We start from the raw sequence: 25443 nt of genomic DNA, 5'->3' as shown, positions 1-25443 counted from the left end.
GCAGGAAGAATGTGAATTTTCTGTGTAGAAATGATGCTGTTTTCTAAGGTGAAAACTGAGAACGATAGGGTATTAGAGTGCTTTAAAGGAGTGGAATGACTATAGTTTGTGGTTTTGATTAGCCACTTGATTGAAATGGAGGGATTTGTGATGAAAGGTTCATTATATGGTTGAGACAGTAATAGGTTGGTTGCAAAGATTTCATCCTCTTGTTTTGTGCTTTTTTCCAAATTACGAAGGTGTTTCAGGGTAAAACAGTAGTAAAAATGTATAAAATAATTACTTCTATTGTTTAAACTTTTTTTTTTCAGTTGACATTTGCAGTTAACTGTCTGACAAATAAACTAGCAGCAAGTACAGTTTCCTGAGCTAATAAACTGGTAATTGAAACTTTCAAGTAATGACTGCCTCTTTTGATCTTGATCAAGCAGTTAATGAATTGTCACCTAGCTGATGTGGACACTCTGTGATTTGGGTTTCTTTTCCTGACACCCTCCTAACCAAAACTCTTGGAAAGTATATTTTTATTTGATTTTGATAGTAGCCAGGGGTGCCTGACTCTACAGTCCATATTGGGGACCTTATGCTAATGTTTAGGGCACAGTGCAAGTAAAAATGAAAGAAAGGAATAATGGAAATTTAAGTTGATTGTTATTGGACTTGGACGTTTGGAAAGAGATCCAAAGACACAAAACCAATTAGAGTTAGAATTATTTGCACCCTTGAAGGTAAATGTAAAAGGAGGAAATGTGGGGATGAAATATGAGCTAGTGGAAATAGTGTGGGTGGAGGCTGATGTGGCTGGATGGGAGAAAAGTGATTTTAGCAGCCAGAATTTTTATTGAAACAGGCTGTTGTGCTGAGTAAGAGGCTGCATCAGGAGAAGAGCGTGACGTTCTGGATGAGAGATTACATACTGTAGACAAGAAAAAAAAAGTCCAGGGAATGGAATGGAGTAAGAAGGGCATGCTATTGGAATGGAGAGAAAGTTAAAAAAACAAACCAAAACAAAAACCTGTCACAACTGACTGACACCAAGAATAATATTGGTATGTTGAACAGCGAGAGAAGGATGAGCACTGGCCGTGTTAATATTTCTAGCTTTTGCTAAAAGGCAGAAACTATTAATGTAGGGAATACTAAAGCATTTGGGAGGGAACATGTTATGTTCTGTGAAAGGAATACCACACCACTAGAGCTGCAGCAATATCCCCATCCAGAAGGAACTTCTGTACAGTGCTGGAAGAGAATAATTACTTCTTAGAAAGCTGCCAAGGACAGAACTCAAATTTACAGTGTGTGTACACTGATCTGATTCTGTAGGTGTTGCCTGTTGTCTTCAGTCATAGGTTTACTCTTACGCCAGCCTGCTTGTACATGCTTGATTAAAAAGTCATATGTGCATGTGTGTCAAGTCTAGGATTTGTTTCATCAGTGTGGTTAGATACACATTGCAGATGTGAGTTTACCCCAAATAAATTGAATACTTCTTTCTAGGGAGCAAATGGATTCCAAACACTGTTAGAGATAATTTGGAGCAGATTTTGTAAACTATGGGGGGATTCACAGATATTTCAGCTTCCAAATCTTTAAAATTTAAAGGAACTCTAAAATGTCAATCGCATGAATTATCTCAAAGAATAATTGTTAACTTTATTCTCTAACCAAATGAAGAACAACTCATTTTATGACTGCGCATGTGAATTTTAGCATTCTGTAATACAAAGGCAGGTGTTTTAACTTCAGTAGTTCTACGATAAAGGTTCCTTGCCTCAAACCTTAGGTCATTTTCCTTTGAAGCTTTAGAAAGTTTACCTTGATCCCCACATTTTCCAAGGTGAAGGACATTATTTTGGGAGACTGCCAATTCTGCAAGTCTGTGTTCTGACGTATGTCAGAAGCCCAGACCTGTAGCATAAAGGACACGAAGCTTCCAGTTACAAAACTAGGAAAAAGCCTTCTGAATGGTAATAAGCCAAGTGAGGCCTTACAGTAGATTGCCTGGGATGGTTAAGGAATTTCCAAATTTGGATGCCTCTGAGAGCAAGCTGTTGAAAGGTCAACTGTGTAATTGTAGTTGATCTTGACTTAGTACTTGGAGGAGGACTAGATGCAACTAGATGGACTTTGGTAATTTATTCCTCTTAGGGAACACTTGTCCTTCCTAATTCTGCTGTCTCTGCTACTCTTTCCAGGCCTTTGAAGATTTGTAGGAAAGGGGATATGGAGGGAGATGGACTTCTTTTTTTATATAGACCTTAGGAATGCAGTGTAACCAGAACACATACTTCCTATCTGAAAAATCCCTTGCTCATGCTGTTCTCTGTCTTGGCTCATAGACTTACCAACATGCCAAGAATAGATTATCAGTGTAGCAATCAAAGTACTGCTGCTAATTCAATATTAGTAATTGCTCAGATTTTGTGTTAAGCTAATATATGTTTTGGGGTTTTTTTAGTTCTTCATTTTAGTTACTGAAAACTGGTAAAACAGGAGAGACTTCCCTTGTGTCTGAAGCTTTTAGCAGTGTCTTTTCATATTGTTGCTGCTGCTAGGGATATGCTCATTTGTGTTGGAGTGCAGCCACTGAGAGAGTTCATCAGTGTGGTGAATACACTAATGGGGTTTTCACTATCTTCAAATTCAGGTGAAGTAGTTTTTGAAAGAGAAAAAACGTTGAATGTTTCATATATAAAGTTCTTATAAAGTTCTAGAAGCGCTTGGAGAAAAGGTGTCATGAAAACTCCTGGGGCAGAATCAGCAGGGCTTTCTTGGTCTGCACCCAACTGGCTTTCAGACCTGCATATGGAACAAATATGTTAGTGATTAACAGTATCACTCAAGGGCAAGACCTAAAATTAAGGAGAGAGATCTGACTAAGATAACTTAAAGATGAAACTGCAGGAAATGCCACACCTGTCCATCTAATGCTGAGAGACAAGAAAGACCTGTTCTGAAGGTGAGCAAAGAACCTATCTTGAAAAATAAGGAAAAGGGGACACCCACCCCACCCCAAAACCCCCAAGCAAACCCAGCGAAAACCAACCTCCCCGTGTTCAAAGTGCTTTTGACTCCATTTAAGGTGCTCTTGGAACTTCCTACGAGCACTGTGTTCCAATGTGCTCTAAACTGTACTGTGCAATGACATGATAAGATTAGATCTTTATTAGATTAAAATGCATAATTACTCACTGGTTTTAAGACTTTTTTTCCTTGTAATCTAAATAAGACTACACCATTGTGTGCTGTGTCATTACAAATTTTAGGATGCATTCTTCTATATAATATTGGGATCTTTTACATATTAGAACTCTTTGCAGAATTCTTTGTTGTTACTGAATTCTTTCTGTTCTGTGGTTGTGGTAACAGATTTCACAGTTTTCTGCTGTTTAATGAAAGTTTTTTGGTTTTAATTGTGAAGGCTGTAATTATTTTGTGATGCAAAAAAATTTAAAATGCGGGATCTTGTGAAAAACAGTTGCTTATCATCAGGATCACTTTTTCCTTACTGGATGTCTTTGTGTTAACTAGCAGATATGTTACGGGTAAAAGTAAAGTATACTATTTCTTTAAAGATGGAAATTTAAAACGAGAGTTTTGGTTTGCTTGCTTGCTTCTGCTTTTACCTAGTTTGGAGCCTGTATTGATTCTCTCCTCCCCACCGAGAGCGGAGAGCCATTTCAGAGCTCTCATTGAAGGTAACTGGGTCCTGTCCATCAGTTCACTGCAGTGAGGTTGTGTGCCAGTTGCTAGGCGAGTGCCTAGTTTCCAGATCTATGAAGTGAGATTGATGATAGCCAGAATAAACACATTTCCAAAGCAGTCATGAGTATTTTCAAGTGCTCTTAAATTATTTAATGTAAAATGCTGAAGCAGGATGGAATTATGTTTCACTGCTTTTTTCTTTTCCTTTTTTTTTTTTTTTGAGGTCCACTGAAATGAGAAAATTTACTAAAGAAATATGAAACTTGCTCTGTTATCACAGTGACAGAAATGGTAATCAAGGTTGCTAAGTACAGAGACTTTGTCATTCTTCCCATTTTTTTATATGTATATATAAAAGGTAACTAAGGAGAGATATTGTCTTAATTCATGAAGTGTGAGACTTACTGCCTCACAGCCTTCTCTTCATTACCACTTTCGTCATAATTATTTGATGCTCTAATAAAGGCAATATTAGAAGACCTATGGGCTTCATCACAGTGGGCCCTTACCCATAATGAACACCATAAAGGACTACCAAAATAAAAATAGCAGTAAAGAGAGATGGGCATTATACACCTATATTAGATGATATGTCAATGCTATAAACTGTACCATTCCTACAGCCAGAAATGGCAGGGGCATGGAAGTTGGTTTGTTGACTGTGCAGTGACAGCTGTGTTGTGCACTCTTTCAGCTTCTTCAAAGCAGCTGAGATTGCACAGTTTGGCAAACCTTCTCGCAGTTTACCTGCTCATTTCCTGATAAGAAACAAATAAGAATAGTTAAAGGAGAGAAAAATTCAGGTTATTTATTTCCAGTTAATATAGATCCTAAGTATACTAGAGAGAAGCTTTCTGTAATTAAGGGAGAAAGTGATACATGAGTTGACATTGCTACAGATTCTCAGTATAGATTTGAAAGAAAATCAAACTGGCAAACCAGTTTGAGGCTGGCTTTCTCCTTGTTTGACTAAGTTTAGAAGGCAGAAAAGCCAAGTCATGCACAATTGAAGATGATCCATTCTTACTGCAAGAGAAAAAAAAGGAGATTTTCTGCAATCTTTAGGGAAATTGTGAGGGAGTTTTATAGGAAAGGGCAAGCAGAATTTTGAGATTGACACTGATGAAGATGGTTGCTTGTGATATTAAATGAGGTAGAAAGCAGAGCAGAGTGGTGATGGAGACAGAAGGGTCTTGTATGAAAATAAGGGCTGGAAGTTTTTACTTAAACTGAGGATCTTGCATACAGAATTATGTTCCTGTTATTGTAGGAGGGGCACAATGAAAGTTAAATCACTGTTCAGAAGATCTTTTGGATACCTCACACACATGTGCACACACATGGACACACACACACACAAAATAGGGTTTTAATCAGTTGGGAATATGAACTTTCATGGATATAATCCACACTTTAAATGATGATGCATCTTTATAGAACTACTTGTCCTTGCAAATGATTACCCAGATGACCTGTGAGTTACAGTTATGAAAATGCAAGTTTATGGCAACAAGTGAACAGCTGGCCATACATAGGAACTGCTGTTCATGTTGTGCCTTTTCCCTCCTGCATGCTGACCCAAAACCCATCTAATTCTTACCCACTTCTTGGACTTACCAGAAAGTAAATTCCTTAAAGAGTGAAAGCAGCAGGTTGTGGCTGTTGAAGGGCTGAGACACTTGGAGAGAGTTGCTTGAAGGCGGAAAGAAGGCGGTATGTGTAAGAAGAAAGCTACCAAGATGGGAGTGAAAAAGTGAACTGGAGAGGGAGAAATAGGAATAAAAAGTGAGGAACTTTTGGTGTCCATTGTATTTGCTTCAGGAATCAAATATGGAGGAAGATCCAAGGGGGACTGACACTGAGGGAAATTTACCCCTAAGCTCCTCACTCTCCCTTGGATATGTGAAAGGAAAGGAAGGAATACACAAAGGTGGATATGATTTCAAAGGAGGAGCTTTTAGGATTTCTCTTGTAGTCCCTGTGCAATACAAATACCTGTGTGTTGCTTGATCCAAGTGAGTTAAAGGTTTGTTGTTTGTTTTCAGGTAACTTGAGTAATGTTTTAAAAATACAGTAACTTAACTATCTTTTTGTTTTCTTATTAGAGTATCTTCAACCAGTTTCAATGTAGCAGTGAGAAGGTACTGCCTTCTGATGCCCTGCGCACTGCTCTTGCAAAGACATTTCAGGACGAGCAACGCTTCCAGCTGGGCATCATGGATGATGCTGCTGAATGTTTTGTGAGTGTAATTGAAATACGGTTTGACAGGCATAGATGCAACCCCCAACTACGCAATTCTTTTTTTTCCTTTCATTCCTCCTCTCCCCAAATTCCAACAGACCTTGCATGTGTGGCCTCAAAAAGCCCACAGAAGATCCCCAAGCTCAAAGTGATCCAGTGGGGAACCAGTATTTGGTTTGAGAGTCATTGCTAATGATTTTGAAATGGAAACATCAATGTTATCCATTTTTACAGTTACTTTCGCGTATGTAATGCTTGCAGTCTCCAGTGTGTCTTGAATATGAACTGTAAAAAAAATTGCCCTGCAAGAATGATCCAGGATTCTAGTTTTAAGGATCACCTCAAAAGGGTGAAAGGACATTTTGTTTGCCAGTTATTCTGAAATCATGTTTTCACAAACTCTAGCTAAGGGAAAGTAAAAATACTTAAATAAATCAAACACAACCCAACATAGTTGTTTATGTTTGTAAGTTGAGGTAAGCAACGGTGAAATGGATCATCTCCAAATATTTCTGTTGCTGTATTTGTAATCCATCTGACAATTTTTTTTTTGGCTGGTTATCTCACCAGTGTGGTTGGGAGATGTGTTTTATACAAATCTTGCATCCCTAGGCTTACCCACCTGTTTTCTTTTCATACTCAAACTCTTCCTTGGCATCCATCATGTTAAGATTTTATTCTTACCCACATTTCCTCCTTTTCCTTCTTCAGTCTCCTAAATTTCTTTAACTTATTGAGCAGGTATTTTTGTCTTGCTGACCTATGGGCTGCTCCCCTTTTTGGAAATGATGGTATCCATGGGGTGGCCCAGGTGTGTTTGTATCCTACTTGGTTGTTGAACAAAGATGTTAATTCTTAACCAAAGTATAAACATACTGGAATTACTACTGCAAGGTAAAACTTCTCTCAGGTAAAGCACCTATCAGAGTGAGGTCCTTTCTATATGTTAAATCTTTCATTTCCTATGCCTACCTAATTTGACACTTGCACTGTAAGAAAACATAGAAATGGGATAAATGCATATAGCTGTTGTAGTTCTCTTAAACTAAGTGGACTGATAATGGGCTTATGATAACCCAAAGTATCCTGTGTTTGTAGAATACTAATATAGCAAAATAGTATAGTTTAATGAGCTCGCTTAAAATGGAAGTAGTTCATACCAATAAAGCCTCAAAGTGAAATAAATTACATTTGCCTACGCAGGAGCCCCTGTGAGCACAGTTATGTCAGATCTTTGTATGCAGTCCAGCACTTGAACAGAGTTCTGTATGTAGTAGAACATGGGAACTTCTGATTTAGTTTCTTCCTTGTGAAAGCTAATCTAAATAGTCCATCTAATACTGCTGTGGGAGTCCTCCACAAGCAGGTTGGTTAGGTTAACCATACTGGCACAAGGACAGTTAAAATGGGTACAAGTTCCCTTTTGAGGTTAAGCTTTAAGGCAGAGATAATTCCATAGCTTTTCACTTAGTTAACCTTTTCAGCCCTAAAGGCAGAGATTTAATTTAAATGGCAGAAGAGCCTAGATCCTAGAGTTCAAGGGAAATTGTATGGCATCAGAGCTATTTCGCCTAATAATTAATCTTGTTCTGCTTATTGCAGGCCTGTAAACCATCCAGGCAGCTCATAGTCATAGTGAAAAGTGTGCTGCTTGAAGAGATGCCAGTAGACTTCTGGCATACCCAGATTAATGTTGGCAACGTTGGGAGGAGAAGAGGTCTTAGGACAAGAACTCCTAGGAACTTGGAGTTGTGTGAAATAATATCTAGAAAATGTTCAGTGCTTTTCTTTCATGCAGAATTTAGTCTGCCTCTTCATTTGTTACTTCTCCCCCTTTTTGATAGAATGTAGCTTATTTACCATATTTCAAAGCCCTTGTGGAATATAGAAATTGATTCGGGTTACTTTGTGTTGATGAGAAGTTAGTGGCAACCAAGTGATTTTAAAACTGCAGAGCTGCTTTGCCTGTTACATTTGGTCAAATCCACTGATGCTTGAGAATTGGACAGAATAATCAGTGGCAGAATCTTTAGCTGTTCTAGTAAACAAAATAAATGAAATAGCATTTCAGATCACAAGTGGTAGCCATTTTCTTTTGTGTCAAAGAAATGCCAACTTCTTTGTTTTCTAAGCAATTTGTTTTCAAAAATTTGCAGGAGCCTTCTGTCTCTGTAAATAACGCTTATAACATTATTGCATCTGGCATACTTTTGTGATTTATATTTTAACTTTTGTCTACATTTGGAATGATGTAATGCTTTTTTTGCTTTTTCTTCTCTTTTTGGATAGGAAAACCTGTTAATGCGAATTCACTTCCACATTGCAGATGAGACAAAGGAAGATATTTGCACTGCACCACATTGCATTTCCCATCAGAAGTTTGCAATGACATTGTTTGAACAGGTGAGGTACTGATAAATGCTTTATACAAATGACTGGTTCTCAAGTTTCAAATTTTCATTCCCAAGACATGCATTGCCATGCTAAAAAAAGATACAAGCAGAAATGTTGCTGTGGAAATAACTCGTTTAATCATGTTGATGTATTACGTTTTCTTTCTCTTTAGTGTGTTTGTACCAGCTGTGGTGCCACCTCTGACCCATTACCTTTCATCCAGATGGTACATTATATTTCCACAACCTCACTCTGGTGAGTTGAGATTTTTACAGGGAAGAGAACTTCTCTTTTTTTTGTACTGGTATTGCAGTTTGATCTTTACCTTCACAAGATTAAATGTCCAGAACATGGTATATTCAAAGTTGGTGGAGCTTTGATAACTGGGATAAAGAACATGAGGATTTAGTGGAGCAGAAGATACCAGTTTAGGCATGGATCAGTGCGTCTACTTGTTTATGATTCTGAATCTGACAACTGTCGCAAAGACTCATGTACATTTTGAAAGACCTTAATATGTGAGCAGGTGAGTTAAGAAGCAAGATAAGAAAAATAAATAATTTATGCTGCAAAGAACCTTTGGACATTTACTCCATCCTGTTCAAAGCAGGACTAACTTCAAAGCTATATCAGGCCGCTTGGGGTTTTGTGCAGCTGAGTTTTGAAAACATTCAAGGACAGAAATTCCATGACCTCTGGGCTGCCTGTTCTAGTGCTTAACCGCTTGGTCTGAAATTTTTTTCCTTGTATCCAGCTGGCATTTTTGCATCTTTTGCCTCTTGTCCTTTCTCTGTTTGCCTCTGCAAAGAGTCTGGCTTATGTTTGGCTTCTCTTACTGCTCTTCCTGTGCAGTACTGCTGCACTGAGTGTGCTCTGTCTGAGGCGTGAGACTTTGTATTTTCCTTTATTGAATTCCATGAGATTCCTGTCAGCTCATTCCTCCAACCTGTCAAGATCCTTCTGAATGGCAGCACTCCCTTTCTATATATTGACTGCTCCATCCAGTTTGGTGTAATCTGTAAACTTGATGGGGGTGTATTCTGATTCATCATCCAGGTTGTTAATGAAAATGTTAAATATCATTATCCCCAGTATTATTAACTCCTGAGGAACATAGCTCTTAACTAACTGCTGGTTATGTTTTGATCCTGTGAACCTGAAGGTCCAGCTAGGTTTTTGTCCCCATTGTATTCTACCTGTGCAGTCCACACCTCCCAGTTTGGGCACAAGAACAGTGCAGATGACTTGGAAACCTTACTAGAGACCAAATGATATTCACTGCTCTTGCCTCCTCAACAGAACCCATCATTTTATGATAGGAGATGATCAAGTAGGTCAGGCACAGTTTGCCCTTGGTAAATCCATGCTGGCTTCTCTGACTCACCTTCTTGTCCTTCATCTGCCTAGAGATGACTTCCAAGGAGATTTGGTTTGTCATCACCTTAGGTACTGGAGCAACACTGACCAGCCTGTAGTTACTCAAATCCTCTTTCTTGGATGGATATAGCTCTTGCTTTTTCTAGTTATTGGAGAACTCCCGTGGTCACCATGACCTTTCATTAAAGGAGGTGGTGCACAGAGCAATGGCTCTAGCTCTGCAGTAGTTTGTTTGAATGAATGCTAGAGGAGAGAAGTCTTCCTTTAGTAGGTGGCTGTGCAGTTAAAAGCTGCTTAAATCTGATCAAGGCAGGAGTCTGTTATTCGCTTTTGTCTTGAAACTCTGATGGGGATGAAAACTTCTTTGTTTCTTGTCCTGCACGTGAGACGTAGTTAGACCCCCCCCCCCCAAAATTGTCTTGAAAACTGCTGGTTGCTCTTCTCGTGCAGATCTCTGTTGAAAGCTACTATATCAGGAGTATTGGAAAGCATTCTTCCTTGTGGCTGCTACCTGACATTCCATCGAGATTTAGGGGTTTTTTTAGGTTACCAGCAGACACTGTGTATCAGAATATTATTTATTAGAAAAACAGGAAAATAATTATGTAAACGGTATTAAATATTTTATATGAAATATGTCAATAAATTTTAAGTCACACATTATTTTGAAAACACCAGTAAACAGCAATGTACTTATTTACCTCTTAAACCATTTTAAGCTTGAACATGTTTTGAGCTCTAGTGTTCTTGGGTACTTGCTGTCACCTTTCTTTCAACTTAGACAGTGAAATCAATTGGGTACTATGCTATTTTTTGTTTATAGTTTTGTTATTAAGGATGTGCTTTACTGTGCTACTTTACTAAGGTGGTTATTGAAGGAAAGCATTTTGAAGCACATATTTCATTTTGAAATGAAGTATTTATCAAAATGCTAAAGCTTGCTTTCAAGATGTAAATTTTAAGCCAAAGTAGAAAACTTGTTTTCTTTATGCAGTATTATTATGGAAGGTATAGTAATTCACACTTAATAATTATGTGATTTTTCTGTACTACCAATATTAAATGTAAAAAGTGTTGTGTATTTTAAGGTTCTTAACTTTTCATAAAATTTAAGTGAAATTTATACTTCATGTGGGTTTGTGTTTTTATTTTATTATTAAACTTTTTGTTTTCCATGCTTTCTCTGTGATAAGCAATCAAGCTATTTGTATGCTGGAGAGACGAGAGAAACCCACTCCAGATATGTTTGGAGAGCTACTGCAGAATGCCAGCACTATGGGAGACCTGCGAAACTGTCCAGTTAGTGTCTTTAGTTTTCCTTTTTGGGGGGGACAGGCAGGACAGAAGACATTTAGTAGATTACACTGATGTGTACCTTTAACTCATGAGCATTTTCAAGGTTTAGCTCATCATAATGATAAAAAGGATAGATAAGAGAGCTTTCTTTGGGTTTTAATTCAGTATCTATCAGTTATTCCATGAAGGAAGGGAAAAAACGACTGATCTTGAGTGGTGCTTTGACTAGACACAAGTAGTGAGACCAGGAATAGACATAGTGTTTGGATGAAAACTAAAAATGAATGTTTCTGAGAGTTAGAAACAACAAAAAAAGTTGATGAGGCAGAATAAATTGGAAATGCTTACATTGCTCCCAGGGAATAGCCACACAATCGATACCTGCTCAAGCCTGTGTTCCTGCTAGAAGTACCTGTCATATGTTTGCTGTTCAGCTTCACTGAGAGTTGGTGAGGCCTCCAACACTAGCATTACATGAAGCTGCAATCATGCTGCTTTCATCATGTGATGAAAGTTCTGGGATCTTACCTAAAGAAATGGAAATGACAAAGAATTTGGAGGCTGTATCTTTTCATAGGAGATTTCTGTTTGTTGACAGTGGTTTTGATTAGCTAGGCATTTTAGAACAATGTTCCCACTGTTCATCCCAGTTTCTCTGGTGATTATTTCTGTTGAGGGTAGTGTGCTTCATCTGTAATAATAGCATGGGAAAAGAAGTACTTATTTCTTGTAAAATCTTTCCAGCAGTACCATGCTATGGCACAGATAGCAGAACTTTTTTTACCAGTTACTGTAATCATGTGTACAAGATTGGTTTTTTTGCCTTGATAAGCTTCCATTCAACTTCATTGCTACCCTTCAGCTGGAATAAATTGAACTGTTGACCAAACTGCTGTACCTGCAGCATACAGCCAAAATGTTGGTCAGAGGGAAAGAGAGAAAGGACTGCCACTTCCCACTGCCAGAGAACATCCCGACAGTGAAGGGCTTACAGGCTACACAGCATATCTGCAAGAGCTATGCCAAAGGCAGAAATCATCACAGAAAATTTGAGGAAGTATTGGTTTGTTTTTCTGAGTAAGGCTTGCTATTCAGAGTGTGGGAGATATTGACCAGAAAGTATAGGCTATAGTTGTGAGTGATGACTGGCGTTTAACTACTTAAAAACAATTCACTGCGTATGTCCAGTTGATAGTAACAGGCTGCTGTTGTTAAAAATGTTCCATTCTGCTATGCAGTAAATGTCTGACAAAATTCAGCTAAATTAAGTCTGTGTATCAGTTGGGTTAAGGAAAATTTTAAAAATTCACATAAATACTTTTTTTTTTCTTTTTTAATCCTAAGGGCTAGATTTCTAAAGCAAGATTTTGATATCTTGTTCTACCTTTTAATTTGAGTATGTCCACATCCAGGGCTTTAGATAAGCATGCAAGAAGAGTTATCATTATACTTTTTCACATAGTGATTAATAGGTAGGGCAGGAAACAGCTGCATAATTGCTGCTTCAGGTAATGCTGCTGTTAGACTCCTCACCAGTCCTCTGTGAAGCAATACAGGCTCTAACAGGAATGGCTTGTGTGCCTGTTCCCTGGGGGCAGTGTAAGTATTTCCATTTTATCCACCCCCCACCCCCTTTCTGTAACTTACAACTCTGAAACATTCACTTTTAGTCTCCATTGAAACATTGTTTTCTTTTTTTGGAATATTGGCTCATTTTTCTGAGTAAAAGAAACGAAGATACTGTATTGTTTAAAAGATTCATGAGTCCAGCTATTTAATAACCGAAGCATGGGGAGTTTAATAGAAAGACTTTCTTTGTCAGGGTGAAATGCTATTTAACTGTGAAATAATTGGTTGGATAAAATGGCTTACTAGTACTTGCTGCCCCTTTCTTCTTCTATTTGGAAGATTTTTCTGTTGAGGCTTAGCTAAGGGTGGCCTAAAAGTCATGCGAGGAAAGCTTTTTATCAGGATGCCATATTTGTCCTGTCTTGCAGAAAATGCTGATGTTAGCTAGCTGAAGCAAAGATGACAATTTGAGAGTAAGATAGGTTTGTTGTGAGGTAATCCACAGGAATGCTTGTACTTTCAATGACCCGTGCAAAATATGTGTGAATATAGTCATCTTAATATTAAAACCTCATATCTACATTTAAACATTACAGTCCTCTACCTGTAAAAAAATCTGTCCTCACTGCCTTGTTGTTAAGCTCATTTCTTTCTGGTTTTTTAATTTTTCAGTTTTGTCTCTCATTGATAATTGGGACTGAAATTCTGGTTAATTTTCTAAGTTGCTGTGGGGAAGAAAGGCTTTATGATCTCTTCCCTGGTTGTAGTGTCAGAAATTATTATATCCACTTGTGAAACTGGTCTCTGTAGAGATGAGAAACTATTCTCACTATGAAAATGTTTTGGTTTTTTTTCTCTGGAATCTTGCAGAAGTAATTTTGTGACCTGCCACAGGGGGAGAGAGTGAGTGTTGGAAAGGAACTTTGTCATAGTTGTCATGTGTCCTGTCCTGCCTGTCCCGTCCCGTCCCCCCCCCCCCAAAAAGATAATGCACTGTTTGCTAAAATTACAGTGATAATCTCTTAATGCACATGGTGAACTTTTTTCATGATGCCTTAAAGATGCCCACAATTCTAAAAGGTGATGGATTAGAAGGACCACTGAGAAATGTCTTAGCTTCACAAGCAAGCTTATCTCTGAGAAGTACTCTGGCTAGAGAGTGAGGGGAGACTGGCCAGTCAATAAGCACTGGTAGTTATCTAAAAAATAAAAAATGGGAGGAGGAAGGGAAACAGGAAATAAGAGGTGAAGAACTGCTATGGGTTAGTAAAGCACCTCTTATTCTCATGATCTTCCAGCTGCTGCTCTCATATTTATATGAATATTGACCTAACTATCCTGTCTAAGATGAGATGCTTGAGGTACCTTGTAGAACAACCACCCAATTTTAACAGCAAAGCAGCACCCTGAAGCTCATGTAAAGCACCAGTCTCTGTAAATATAATTTTTAATCTGAGATTCTGATCAAAAGAAAGTGAGCTTTCCCTCCAATTCCTAAGAATGTTTCTGGGATCTTTCATGTATGCTTGCTAATCTTTTTTTAAGTAAGCCTGCTTTTGCACTATACCTTTTAATCATTATCAGTAGTATGAGGAAGAATCAGCAATGTTCACTTTAAAGCTTGTGAATACCAAATAGTCTTGATAACACTCCTCATCTGTGACATAAGCAGCTCATATCTTGACACTGAGCATATTACATCTGCTGTGTTTCACCACCACCTCTTTGGAAGCTGTACTTTTGAAACTTATACTTGTTAGTGTCTTGCCCTACCATAATAAGAGAAGGATTATATTCAATGTTTTGTTTTATTTAAATCCTCAGAGTAACTGTGGGGAAAAGATCCGTATTCGTCGTGTGCTGATGAACTCTCCACAGATCATCACTATTGGCTTGGTTTGGGACTCAGACCACTCTGATCTGGCTGAGGATGTGATTCATAGCCTGGGCACTTGCCTTAAACTGGGAGATGTGAGTTTTTTGTATTTTGACACTACCTACAAACACAGTCTTTCTCATGCTAGTCTATAGTAGCGGATCAAGAAAAATAAAAAGTCGCCATCTTTACCTTTTCGGTGTCCACGAATAGAGGGCAGATCCAAGGATGTGACCTGTTTCAGAATGCTTCACAAAACCTGTGAAAGTACTGGTGTAATTGCATATTCTTGTATTTCTGAAATGACTGAAAATTAAAAATTACTCCAGAAAACAAAGCTTGTCTAAATTAAAAAATATTTTCAAGTGCAAGGAAATTTTGGATTGGGGTTTGTGCTATTTCCATGAAAATACATATGCACTCTTTCATTTTGAAGAACAGAAGTTTGCTTCTATTTCTTTTGAAGGCAAAATGTATTTTGGGGTTCTGTTTGGTTTTGTTTTAACTTCTTTAAATCCTCTTTTCATTGAAGTGTGTGGTTGTAACACTTAAGAGTTAGTTATAACTGAGCAGTCGCTGGGAGATGGTAGCTGGCACTGTGTGATTGAATGATAGATTAAATTAATTAGTGTTTGGGATCTAGAGGTTTGTCCCCTAGAGAATTCACTTATTCTAGATTAGTTGATGCTTTGGAGCTGAATTATTGTATACCAAATTGTAGCTGTGTCTTACTGTAGCATTGAGGTATTACATTAAAATAATGAAAATACGTATACACACATATATAAAAAAAGCATTGGCCAGTGCACAGTGTACCAAAATTAGTGCGAGTTAATGGAAATGTGGTTATGAAACAGTGTGGTCCTTGCATAGTAAGGAACGAACACTAAAAAAATGAGTTCTGTGCGTTTTTAGGTAAAACCTGATCAGTTAAATAGAAAACAGGTTGGTTTTTTTTTTTCTGTGTGCTGAATTCTTTCAGCCTGCTGATGCCTTCACTTCATCTTTTCTGTGGTGTTGTCATAAACTTGTCTTTGCTTAAGTCAGAATAAATGCCAGCTGTTCGCTGTCAGAACCACTTTGTTTCTACAAAGCAGAGAGGAATGAATCCTTTAAACAGTATGTGATATAATCAGCAAGCATGACACAAAGAATACAAATTTTCAAGTATAACCACACTTCAAATTCTGAAGAGATATTATAGCATTGTTGTAAAGGTCCTCCTTAAAGTACAGCCACAGTCTCCGAGACTGACTTGATTCTTGAGCATCTGGTGAGTTGGTAGGAGTCCCTTCCTAGCCTGTGTCAGTGAGTTTGCTTATACATTAGTTAATTACTTAAGTATTTATTGCCTTGTTTTCTCTATCTTTTGAAGTAAAAACCCAACACCTTTCTGTAGTACTTTGAGGTCTTCAAACATAAAGCAGTCTGTAAAATTCTGGGCATTTTATTAATTTCTCCTTTCATTTTTCTTACCTCCCTTCTTGAAGCTCTTCTTCAGAGTAACTGATGACAGAGCAAAACACTCAGAGCTGTATTTAGTGGGAATGATCTGTTACTATGGAAAACATTATTCTACCTTCTTCTTCCAAACTAAAATCCGCAAGTGGATGTACTTTGATGATGCTCATGTCAAAGAGGTGAGAAAATAATGTTTAGAAAAATAATATGTTAGAAATTTGTTAGCTACTTTTGTGTAGATCCATATTGTTTTCTACAGATTTTGAGAAATTTTGGCTACTTTTCCACTTGAGAGCCATAAGTCTGTTGCTCCTTTTTCTGAGCGACGTAAAGGATTCTCAAAAAAGCATACCAGAAATCTCAGAAGCCCTGTTTGTAGTTCTGTCCTGTTGGCTGCCAGTCTTGCTTTTATGTTGTTGTTTGAAAACCTACAGTTTGCTTGTGAACACAGCTAATGTACATCTCTTTCCCTTGCTGACATGCAGTATAGCTATTTAGTGCCTGCTTTTTGCATTCTTTGTTGAAGTATCTAGATGTCAGTCTTCCCTTGTGGTTGCTGCCAACAATGAATTTTCTGCTTCTTTTGTTAGTGCTTCCCCCCTGCCCTTTTCACCAAGTGTGAGGTCCTTGACATTAGAGATACCAGTACTGTGGTCTTGGCACACCATTATTACATCCCATTAATTTGGCATTATTTCACATCACTGTCCTTTTATTCCTTCTAGTCATGGAAGCACAAAGATGAGAGAGGAAAATTTTCTCTTGTAGTCATGCCAAGCACAGTCTCAAAGGGAAAACTCTAATCCTTGCATTTGTTCAGTCACATTTCTCTGCAGCAGAACTTTGCCAAGGATGGGTGCTGCAGTGCATTAGTAGAATACTCGTGTATGGAGCAAATTTATTGGAATAGATGTTCAATGTATTAGGTGAAACCTGTATTAGTACGTGGGGAAGATTTTTGAGATTAATATAACTATATCAATCATTGCCTGGCCTATCAAAATGCTTGTGGAGGTTCTGTAACAGCAGAAATATTCACACACCAAAGTGTTTAGCTTTGACCTGAATTTGCTGTCATGCTGTTGATGTCTTTTATTGTTTATTTTGTTTATGCTGATGGATGGATGAAGAAATTTTGTTAATTTTTTTTTTTTTTTGGACAGATGCAAAGTTAGAACATTTCAGAGGATGAAAAGCTTTTTATGGGGGGATTAAAGTCTGAAAGGGGAGGATTATATTTGCAGTCGTATTTTTCGCAGGAATTGTAATTTGTTTAGCCATAAGATGGTGAATACCTTGATTTTAGTTGGGTTGTTTCCAGAACTTTCTTGGTGAGTCCAGTTCAATGCTGGATATAGGAGGAGTTAAAGAATGTCAGTGGAAAATCAAACTCTGAAATAAGCATGAGGGAAAAAAGAGAGCTTATTATAGAAAATGATGACAGAAAACCTTTCTTGTGCATTTTTTTTAATTATTGTTGTTAATTCAGATTGGTCCAAAATGGAAAGATGTTGTGACAAAGTGCATTAAGGGTCACTATCAGCCTTTGCTGCTGCTGTATGCAGATCCAAGAGGAACTCCAGTGTCAACGCAAGACTTGCCCCCTCAAGTGGATTTACAGCAATATAGCAGGACTTGCTATGATAGTGAAGACTCGGGTAAGCAGTCTGGACTATATCCTTTATACCTTTATGCTATAATGTTGCATGTAAAATTGTTCTTCTGTTTTGGGTGTGTTTTTGTTAGCTGGAGTCCTTATTGCTTGTCAAAGCTGATCTAGAATTCTGAAGAGAACTACCAGTGTTTCACCTTTGAACTTCTCTCTCATTCCAAGACTCTGTTGATTGTTTGGGTAGTAACCTTTTCCAAAAAGGTTTGGAGAAAGAAACTGGGTGGGGATGTGGGATGTGTGTGTGAAGGACCTGTTGTGGCATGGGCGTAGAGAGGAACAATAACTGATGACTTCAATGACTTAAGTTCATAAATCCATCAGCAGTTCTAACAGGAAGGGAACAAGACCAGAGATGCACGAACACATAAAAATTAAAGGAAGTGGCAGAATTAAACTCAGGAGGGAAATTAGGGAAAAGAAATACTAAGGAAATGTCATAAATGAGTCCTTTACTAGGATGGTGAATGTATGTGGGGGGAAGGGGAAGAAATACCATTTAATTAAAAATAGACAGAATCAGTGCAGCTTCTCTTCAGCCTTTGGCTTGTCTTTTACTCAGATGAAGCAGTGCAAGAGATACAAACTGATTTGTGGGAGACTGAAGGGGAAGGGATTGGCAAAGGCTTATGCCCATAGATCATGTTTACTTCTTCATTTTTCATGGTCTGTTTTGCATCAAAAAAGATCTACAGCTGCAGAGATATGTAGCACTTAACATCTCAGAGGCCTTCAACATGTTGCTACTTCCTGATTTCTTTGTATTAATGGTAGTCCGTTGAATTAGAAAGGTATGTCCAAATAAGGTGCTTCAGAGGTTAGAACTTGGTCTGCTCAAGATATCAGTAGTCGTCTGAACAGGCTGTTGGTTTAATGAAGTTCTGGGTATTGTTGGATATTTAATCACACCATTGGAGGTTGTGGCCTCATTTAAAGAGGAATAGATAAATTCTGAGAAAGATATGCAATTGCAATTGAGATAGGGTGAAAATAAAAAATGGGTCCAAGTTTATAGTGCAATGGCTTTGCAAAAGAAAATTGTTTCTATTTTTGGGTGTTTGCAGAGAATATCCTGAATTGGAGATGAGTTTATAAGTTGTCAAGAACAGCATGGCGAGACTAAAACCAGAAATACAACCTTTCTTCCAGGATTTTAGCCTATTTATACAACTGTAATTCCAAGAATATTTTATGGTTTTCCTGGCCAGTAGCTAACTTTATGCTTCCTGGTCAATGTATCTGCAGAGAACATCTGCTGTCTCCTTATTTATGTGTTGACAATCTACCAGTAATGAAATAAATCTCCAACTCCTCTTAAAAATAAATGCAAATAAAAACACTGGCAAGATGACCTTCACTTCTCAGTTGACAAGATGCCTTGCAATTTATAAACCTGAAAAAATGGGAAGTCTGGAGGAGGAAGAAGAGGGCCTTCAGTGCTATATATCAATTGTGAGCACTTCTACAAGCGTCAGGGTAATACACGCTGTAAATTTGCCTTGCTGTTCTGCTGGTTGATCTCCAGGAAATACATAGATAACCCTTCTGCTCATTGTCTCTGCAGTATCTAATATTATTGTGTTCTAAAATTACTTCAGGAAGCTGAATTAAAAAATATATATATATATAAAAAAAGGTGTTTCCTTTCAGATAGAATTCGGAAGGCTATAGTGAGTAACCTGCTCTTTTATTTCAAAAACACTTGGTGAGTCCTCAAGGCTTACTCTTGTAGTCTGCAGTGTTCAATGTTGATACCAAGCTCTTGAGAGAATTTGTGAGATTAGTGTAAGTTGAAGTGCCAGCAGAAATCATACCTTATACATTTTCCTGTCAAATATAAGTGAGTTATTTTCTAGCCTTGTTGATATCCAGAGTTTTCCTCCCTAATATACCTTTTTCAGAATGGCCTTTTTGTCTCTCACTAAGCGTAACTACAGCTTCTGGATTCCTCAGTGTTATCAGATATCCATATCCCATAATTCAGAAATGAACAGAGATTGCTTATTCTTAAGCTGTTAATCGCAATATTGTACCTGAACTTTTGTCAGGGGAATCTGATAAATGCATCAAATCACATCAAGATCTGATACTACAAATTATGGAGGAAAGATTGTCAAAGATGCTGCTACGAAATGTTGTGAAGCTAAGTGCAAACAAGTCCTGTTAATGTTTTTGATTTTCTATTGAATAAAGACTTCAGTTTACAAATTGTTTTCTAGTACTCAGTTCTGCAGCACTGATTCTGGTTGCCTACATTCATCTTTCTTTCTGTGACTGTTATCTCCGTAACAGCTGTATTCTATATTTCTTTAAATGAATAAGATTTTTAACCAGTAAGGAGGTGGGGGGAAGTTTCTGATTTCAAAAGTTGTTAGGCATCCTTAAATAGGACATCAGCTACAGGACTTGCTCTCACTGAAAATGTGAATTGCCCTCAGGCTGAGTGTTTGCAATTAAACTTAAGAACTGCTTCTTTAATTTCTTCTCTCTGCTTTAACTTGTCCCCTGAGAAACGAGTACAAAATTAATATCCTGTATATTCAAGAGTGTATACATCACATATATAAAATGGCCAACAGTCTTCAAACTGTTCAAATTTTTACTTTTATGTACTGAAAGTGGTGGGAGGAGGTTGTCTTTTTCTCCTCTTTTAATGAGTTTAGTACTGTACTGAAGTTGAATCATGATGCTTCATCCTTCTTAATATTCCAGTTGTGCAGGGGATCAATGCTAGCTTCTTGACAAGGAGCAGGTTACTTTGCTTTAGATAATACAATTTCAGTATATGGTTTCACTAGATAAGCTTTTGATTCATAATAGATGAAATGTGTTAATTATTATAACTTGTGATGTTCTTGTTATCCATATTAATATTTTGGACTTGACTAATTTTTTTAACTTTGACTTCCCCTGAAGCAGTGTATTTCATGTTTAAATTACACTTGACAGTGTCAAAAATTAATGAAAAATAATTTGAGTGTGGTACTAATGTGTACTTTCAGTCCAGTGGATGTAGTTTAATTTTGCGTGTTAAAAGGATTTGATAAATATGGAGTTATCAAAGAGAAAGAAATAAAGGTTTGCAGAAGGAATGACACTCTCTCCCCCTCCAAAGGAGAGGACCTTTCCCATAAGCTCTGGCATCCTTGAATCTGAGTTTGTATGTTTGGTACTCTGTTTTTCTGTTAACTTCTGTGTAGTTTCCTCTGGTTTTTTAGCCTCTCATGACTTTTATAATAGCCCAGAAAGATTGCAATTTGATATTACTTCCTTCCCTAGGGAGAGAACCTTCCATCTCGAGTGATACCAGGACAGATTCCTCTACAGACAGCTATCCTTATAAACAGGCGCACCATGAGTCTCTGGTCAGTCACTTCTCCTCTGACTCACAGGGGACAGTCATCTACAATGTGGAGAATGATGCAGCTTCACAAAGCAGCAGGGACACAGGTAGCAGATACCATTATATCTGTGTGATCACTGTTATTAAATATGATGACTGCAGTGGAGTCCAGTGAAAAATCTCTCTCTCTAAAACCTAAAACAGAATAGTGAACAGTGTTTAATATCCTAAATGTTTTTGGTTTGTAATGAACCATTGGCATTCACAAAAAATAAGCGTAATATTAAACGTCTTGTTGACTTCTGTAGACTTGTATCTAGCCAGACAAACATTTACAGACATGTTTTCTGTTATCCACAATCCTACCTGCTCTCTTTGTTACATAATTCAGTAAGTTGGAGTCTGTACATTGCCATTTTACGGTTTGGTAAGCGTTGTGTGTGCTACTTACTCATCTATGGGCAGTTACTTCATTTCAGGAGTTGTAGCTGTCTGGGAAAGGTGTTTCATCACCAGAATCTCTCATACCTGGGCACTAAGGACTTTCTATGTAAGTGGGTGTTGGTAGTATTTACTGCACCAGGGTGGAGCATAAGATTATTTCCTGCCTGTGCCATGGAAGCAAGTGAAGTGAGAATCTGCAGTGAGAAGGCAGTGTGTATATATGTTCCTTTGGGCAGCTGAACAGTCAGCCTGAACACTCTTTAGTTGAAAAGAGGTTAACTGGAAGTCTGAAGGCTTAGATCTCATCTATTACTCATGCCCAGTGACCCTAGATAGCATATTTCTGCATACAGTAACTTTTAACTTCTAACATCACTTCTGAAAAAGTAGTGCATGAGTTAAGGTGAGACTTCTCAAGCATCAGAAATATGATCTGCTATGTCTGTTTGAAAAGTTAATTTATTGTGCCTTAAATAGACCTTCTAAGAAGATGAGAGTTGAATCAGCAACTGTTGCACCAGAGTGTCAACAGCTATCCTACCACTTTGTCCTTTTAGTTGCAAAATAGTTGCTCTCTTGTATTCTGTGTATGCGTATGATATATGTGTACTTGGTTCATTTGAAACAATCTATGGTACAAATATTTTTCACATCAAATTCCAAAAAGGAGTTTCAAGTTGGTTTTCTGTAGTAATCTTTGATTCTTCATCAGAGGTCCAAGTAAGTGTAATACATGGTTTTAGATAGCCCAACAGTACTTTTAATGTTTTAGCAAATACTTAACGCTGTAGGTTCCAGTCATAGTCCTAGGTGAGAAAGAGCGGAAGGTTGGAATGGAATTTGAGTGATGAGGAAACAAAATTTATGTTGATCTTCAGAGTACAAAGATGACAAAATTGAAAATGCTGGTGGAATATTGTTTATATAGTCTACGGAAGTGGCACAGCGTTTATTGGATTAGGTTCCTCCTTGCAAAACTTGCCATGCAGAAGTCAGCAGAAGAGGGAGGGTAGGGGGATGGTTGCAAACATGTAAGCATGAAGTTCAGCATGTAACCTTTTGTTCTATCGTTTTTAGTGACTTTGTCCTTCTCTTTTTCTTTCTTCTCCTACTGATTCTATCCTATGTTAGTCCCTTCAGCTTAGCCCATCTCTCCACCTAAATTTAGTTGTCCTCATCTTCCCTGATTAAGCCTTAGCTATAGTCAGTCTGTCCCCTTAGCTAGCCACCTGTCTGGGCATTTCCCCTTTTTTTTTACCTACCCAAAACCTTTCCAAAAAAGTCAGTCTGCCAACTCATACAACTGCTCAATCATCAAATGCTGATCTGTGGGGCTATAAAGAAGCCATCCACATTGACCTGTCAACTGAATCGTTCTGGGCAAGAGCAGGATTCTTCATTTAATGGCCATTTAGCCATTACTCCAGCCCAGAAAATTACGGATCCTATCCCACATCGTCCTCCGGGGAAGGACCACCATTGGGTCATATGACCTCAGGCATCTGGGTACTTCAGAATGGGGGCATGAAGAGTGGCTGGATAAGCCCTCTTTTGCTCCTCCCAACCTGTGCTGCTGAGAAAAATGTGCGTATTCTGGCTGCCCTATACATGCAACTGAGATTTCAGTGGGAGGGAGTAAGGGGCATTCTGTCTTAACCTGTTTGATTTATTCTCTTCTCTAACATATTCTTAGACACGCACACAAGCCCTACAAAACCAAACTTTTCCTTTGAATATCACTGTTTGCTTATGAAGCCATCTCATCTCTGGAGGATGAGGTTTTTAAGTGATACATTCAGCAAGGGACACCTTTTAAGTGTATGATTGGGCACTCAGACAGAAATCCTGGCTTGTTATTTCAGTGAATTAAAAAAAAAAAGAATTTAAAGTGTTAGCTAATATTCTTGGGATTGTAATTCCTATATTAATACATTATGTTGGATTTAGTCTTTGTTCCAGAGGGACCAACTAAAGACAACAAAGCCTGTGTCCTGCAAACTTTTGTTTCTTGGCATCTCCTCCATCGCTATTAAAAGTCCAGTGACAATAGGACTAAATTTGCAATTTACGAAAGGAGGAGAAAGTATTTATGCAGAGCTAGCAACCTTCATTCTACAAGGCTAAATTGGGCTCTGATTAGTCTAGGCAGACCCTAAGCTAGCTCCAGTAGCACTAAATATCTTTAAATAGTTTCTGTTACAGTACTTGAAGGATGCTAACCAAGCACTCCCTGTTAGGTTAAAAGAACTTTCAGGGGAAAGATGTTTGACTAGAGAAGTTGTACGCTCTGAAGTGAAACGTAAGACTCTTGTATCTTCTATCTTGAGGGTATATATACAAGGTATAAGATAATACTGTACTTTCAGTACCTAAAAGATGTGTGACAGTCCATGCTGTGAAGGCAAAAAAAATTCTCCTGAAGCACTGACTCATGCTCAGTCACCTAAATGCTGCACTTCTTCTGTCTTCACTGCCAACATTTCTCTTTTACTTCCTTAATTTCTTTTCTTTTATATAATCTGCTTGTTTCTAAAGAATTTGGCTACAAAATCACTCTCCACTTTGCAGATTAATAAAAATGCAGCTCTTGTGTAGCTTGCTTTTTGTTGTTTGGATTCCTTACCATGCATTTATTACAGTATCTTTGTAGCAGTTGTAGTTGAAGTGAATTATTTTTTAACTGTTGAATGTACAACTTTATGTGTAAAATCTGCTTTAAATGTTGTTGATTTTTATGTTAATTTCTAGAGAAGGGGGAAGACTTAGAACAGCCAGCTATGTAGTCTGGGGGCTGTTAATCCACTAATTGGGTAGTAGGGATTTTCCTTTCCTGTCATCCTGTGCAGGTGAAAGTTGGTGATATAAAGGCTAGAGAAAAGTCTTTGTAGCTTATTCATAAATTCCCTTCTTATCTTGCATCTCTGTTTGGGACTACTCACGTGAGTAAAGCCATGCGTGTGTTTGTGCTTGCAGGTTTAGGACTGTGAATGTGTGAGAACGATAAAATTTAGAAAAGGCAAAAGTCAAATACTTTTAATTCACATTTGATATGAGGAAATGGGGAATAAATTGTGTGCAAGAGAAAATACTAGTGCTCAGACACATGAGCTGTATTAAGGGAACATTGTCATGTGTCAGCTGATCCATGTTGATGGTTTGTGTGTATGCTCTTAGCTTGTGGCAGATATGAATTAGCTGACTTAGTCCTTGAGAGCCAACTGGGGCTTCTTCACTGTACACTAAACCAACTCAGATTACTTAGTATTTGCTACAAGTGAAGAGAGTGCAAATAGATAGTTAGTGCAGAGCAGCTGATGACGTGCAGTAATTTATTATTACACAGTAACTTGTTTGTGTGTTTGAGTCTTCATTCAACAGAGTAATGTCAAGCAAGCTGTCCTCAGGATTTTTGTGTTCATGGCTGTTAAAACTGAAAAAGTATTCAGACAGCAAGAAAGTGGTGTCCTTTAGACTATTAGAAGATTAGGCAGAGTCAACTTTTTCCTCTTCCTGTGGATGAGCTCTCATAAACCAGATTCCTTGTAGGGGCTGTATTGCTCTTTTATGACCTTAAAAACAGAACATCCTCCCCAAGACAAAACCCAAAACTTTTGGATACAAAAGCTTACCCAAACATGCCAGTTACCGTTGGAGTATCTGTAGCTCCTAAGGATCAGGAGAACCCTGCTGCTTTTAGCACACAAGACCACTCAGTCTGAAGGCTCTTGTGATCTCTACTGTGTTATTCTGTTCTTCCAGGGCACCTGACTGACAGTGAGTGCAATCAGAGGCATGTTTCCAAAAAGGGCTCGCTGGCAGACCGCAAAAGGAGTTCTAGCCGGTCTCGGCGAAAAGGAGATGAGGCTCAGTCATCAGGATACCATAGTGAAGGCAAGAGATGTTACCTTATTTCAAATATCAGTATCTCTTTCTGCATGTTTTTAAGATCCTCAGTGTGTACATGCATTTCACTCCTTGTTTCTTACATCTGTGTCTGTATTTGTCCTGTCTTTGCTTTTTTTTGGTTTGGGGGCTGTTGGTTGGGTTTGGGTTTTTTTGGGGGGGGG

At 38.0% G+C, this 25443-nt stretch overlaps 1 protein-coding gene across 2 annotated transcripts in view; it reads left to right on the top strand.

The window, feature by feature from the left end:
• The window catches only part of USP54 (ubiquitin specific peptidase 54), a 54324-nt gene that overhangs the window by 7944 nt on the left and 20937 nt on the right, over positions 1-25443 (top strand). For both annotated transcript variants that reach the window (XM_010567750.1, XM_010567749.1), the window contains exons 3-11: positions 5811-5945; positions 8237-8350; positions 8514-8596; positions 10912-11017; positions 14408-14554; positions 15950-16099; positions 17410-17578; positions 20869-21039; positions 25136-25267. In XM_010567750.1, coding sequence (XP_010566052.1) covers positions 5811-5945; positions 8237-8350; positions 8514-8596; positions 10912-11017; positions 14408-14554; positions 15950-16099; positions 17410-17578; positions 20869-21039; positions 25136-25267 — 1207 coding nt within the window. The remainder of the gene's footprint in view (positions 1-5810; positions 5946-8236; positions 8351-8513; positions 8597-10911; positions 11018-14407; positions 14555-15949; positions 16100-17409; positions 17579-20868; positions 21040-25135; positions 25268-25443) is intronic.

The sequence above is a fragment of the Haliaeetus leucocephalus genome, unplaced genomic scaffold (assembly GCF_000737465.1).
Source record: "Haliaeetus leucocephalus isolate CR32 unplaced genomic scaffold, Haliaeetus_leucocephalus-4.0 Scaffold229, whole genome shotgun sequence".
NCBI classification, from domain to species: domain Eukaryota; kingdom Metazoa; phylum Chordata; class Aves; order Accipitriformes; family Accipitridae; genus Haliaeetus; species Haliaeetus leucocephalus.
This window is presented reverse-complemented; position numbering and strand designations above follow the sequence as displayed.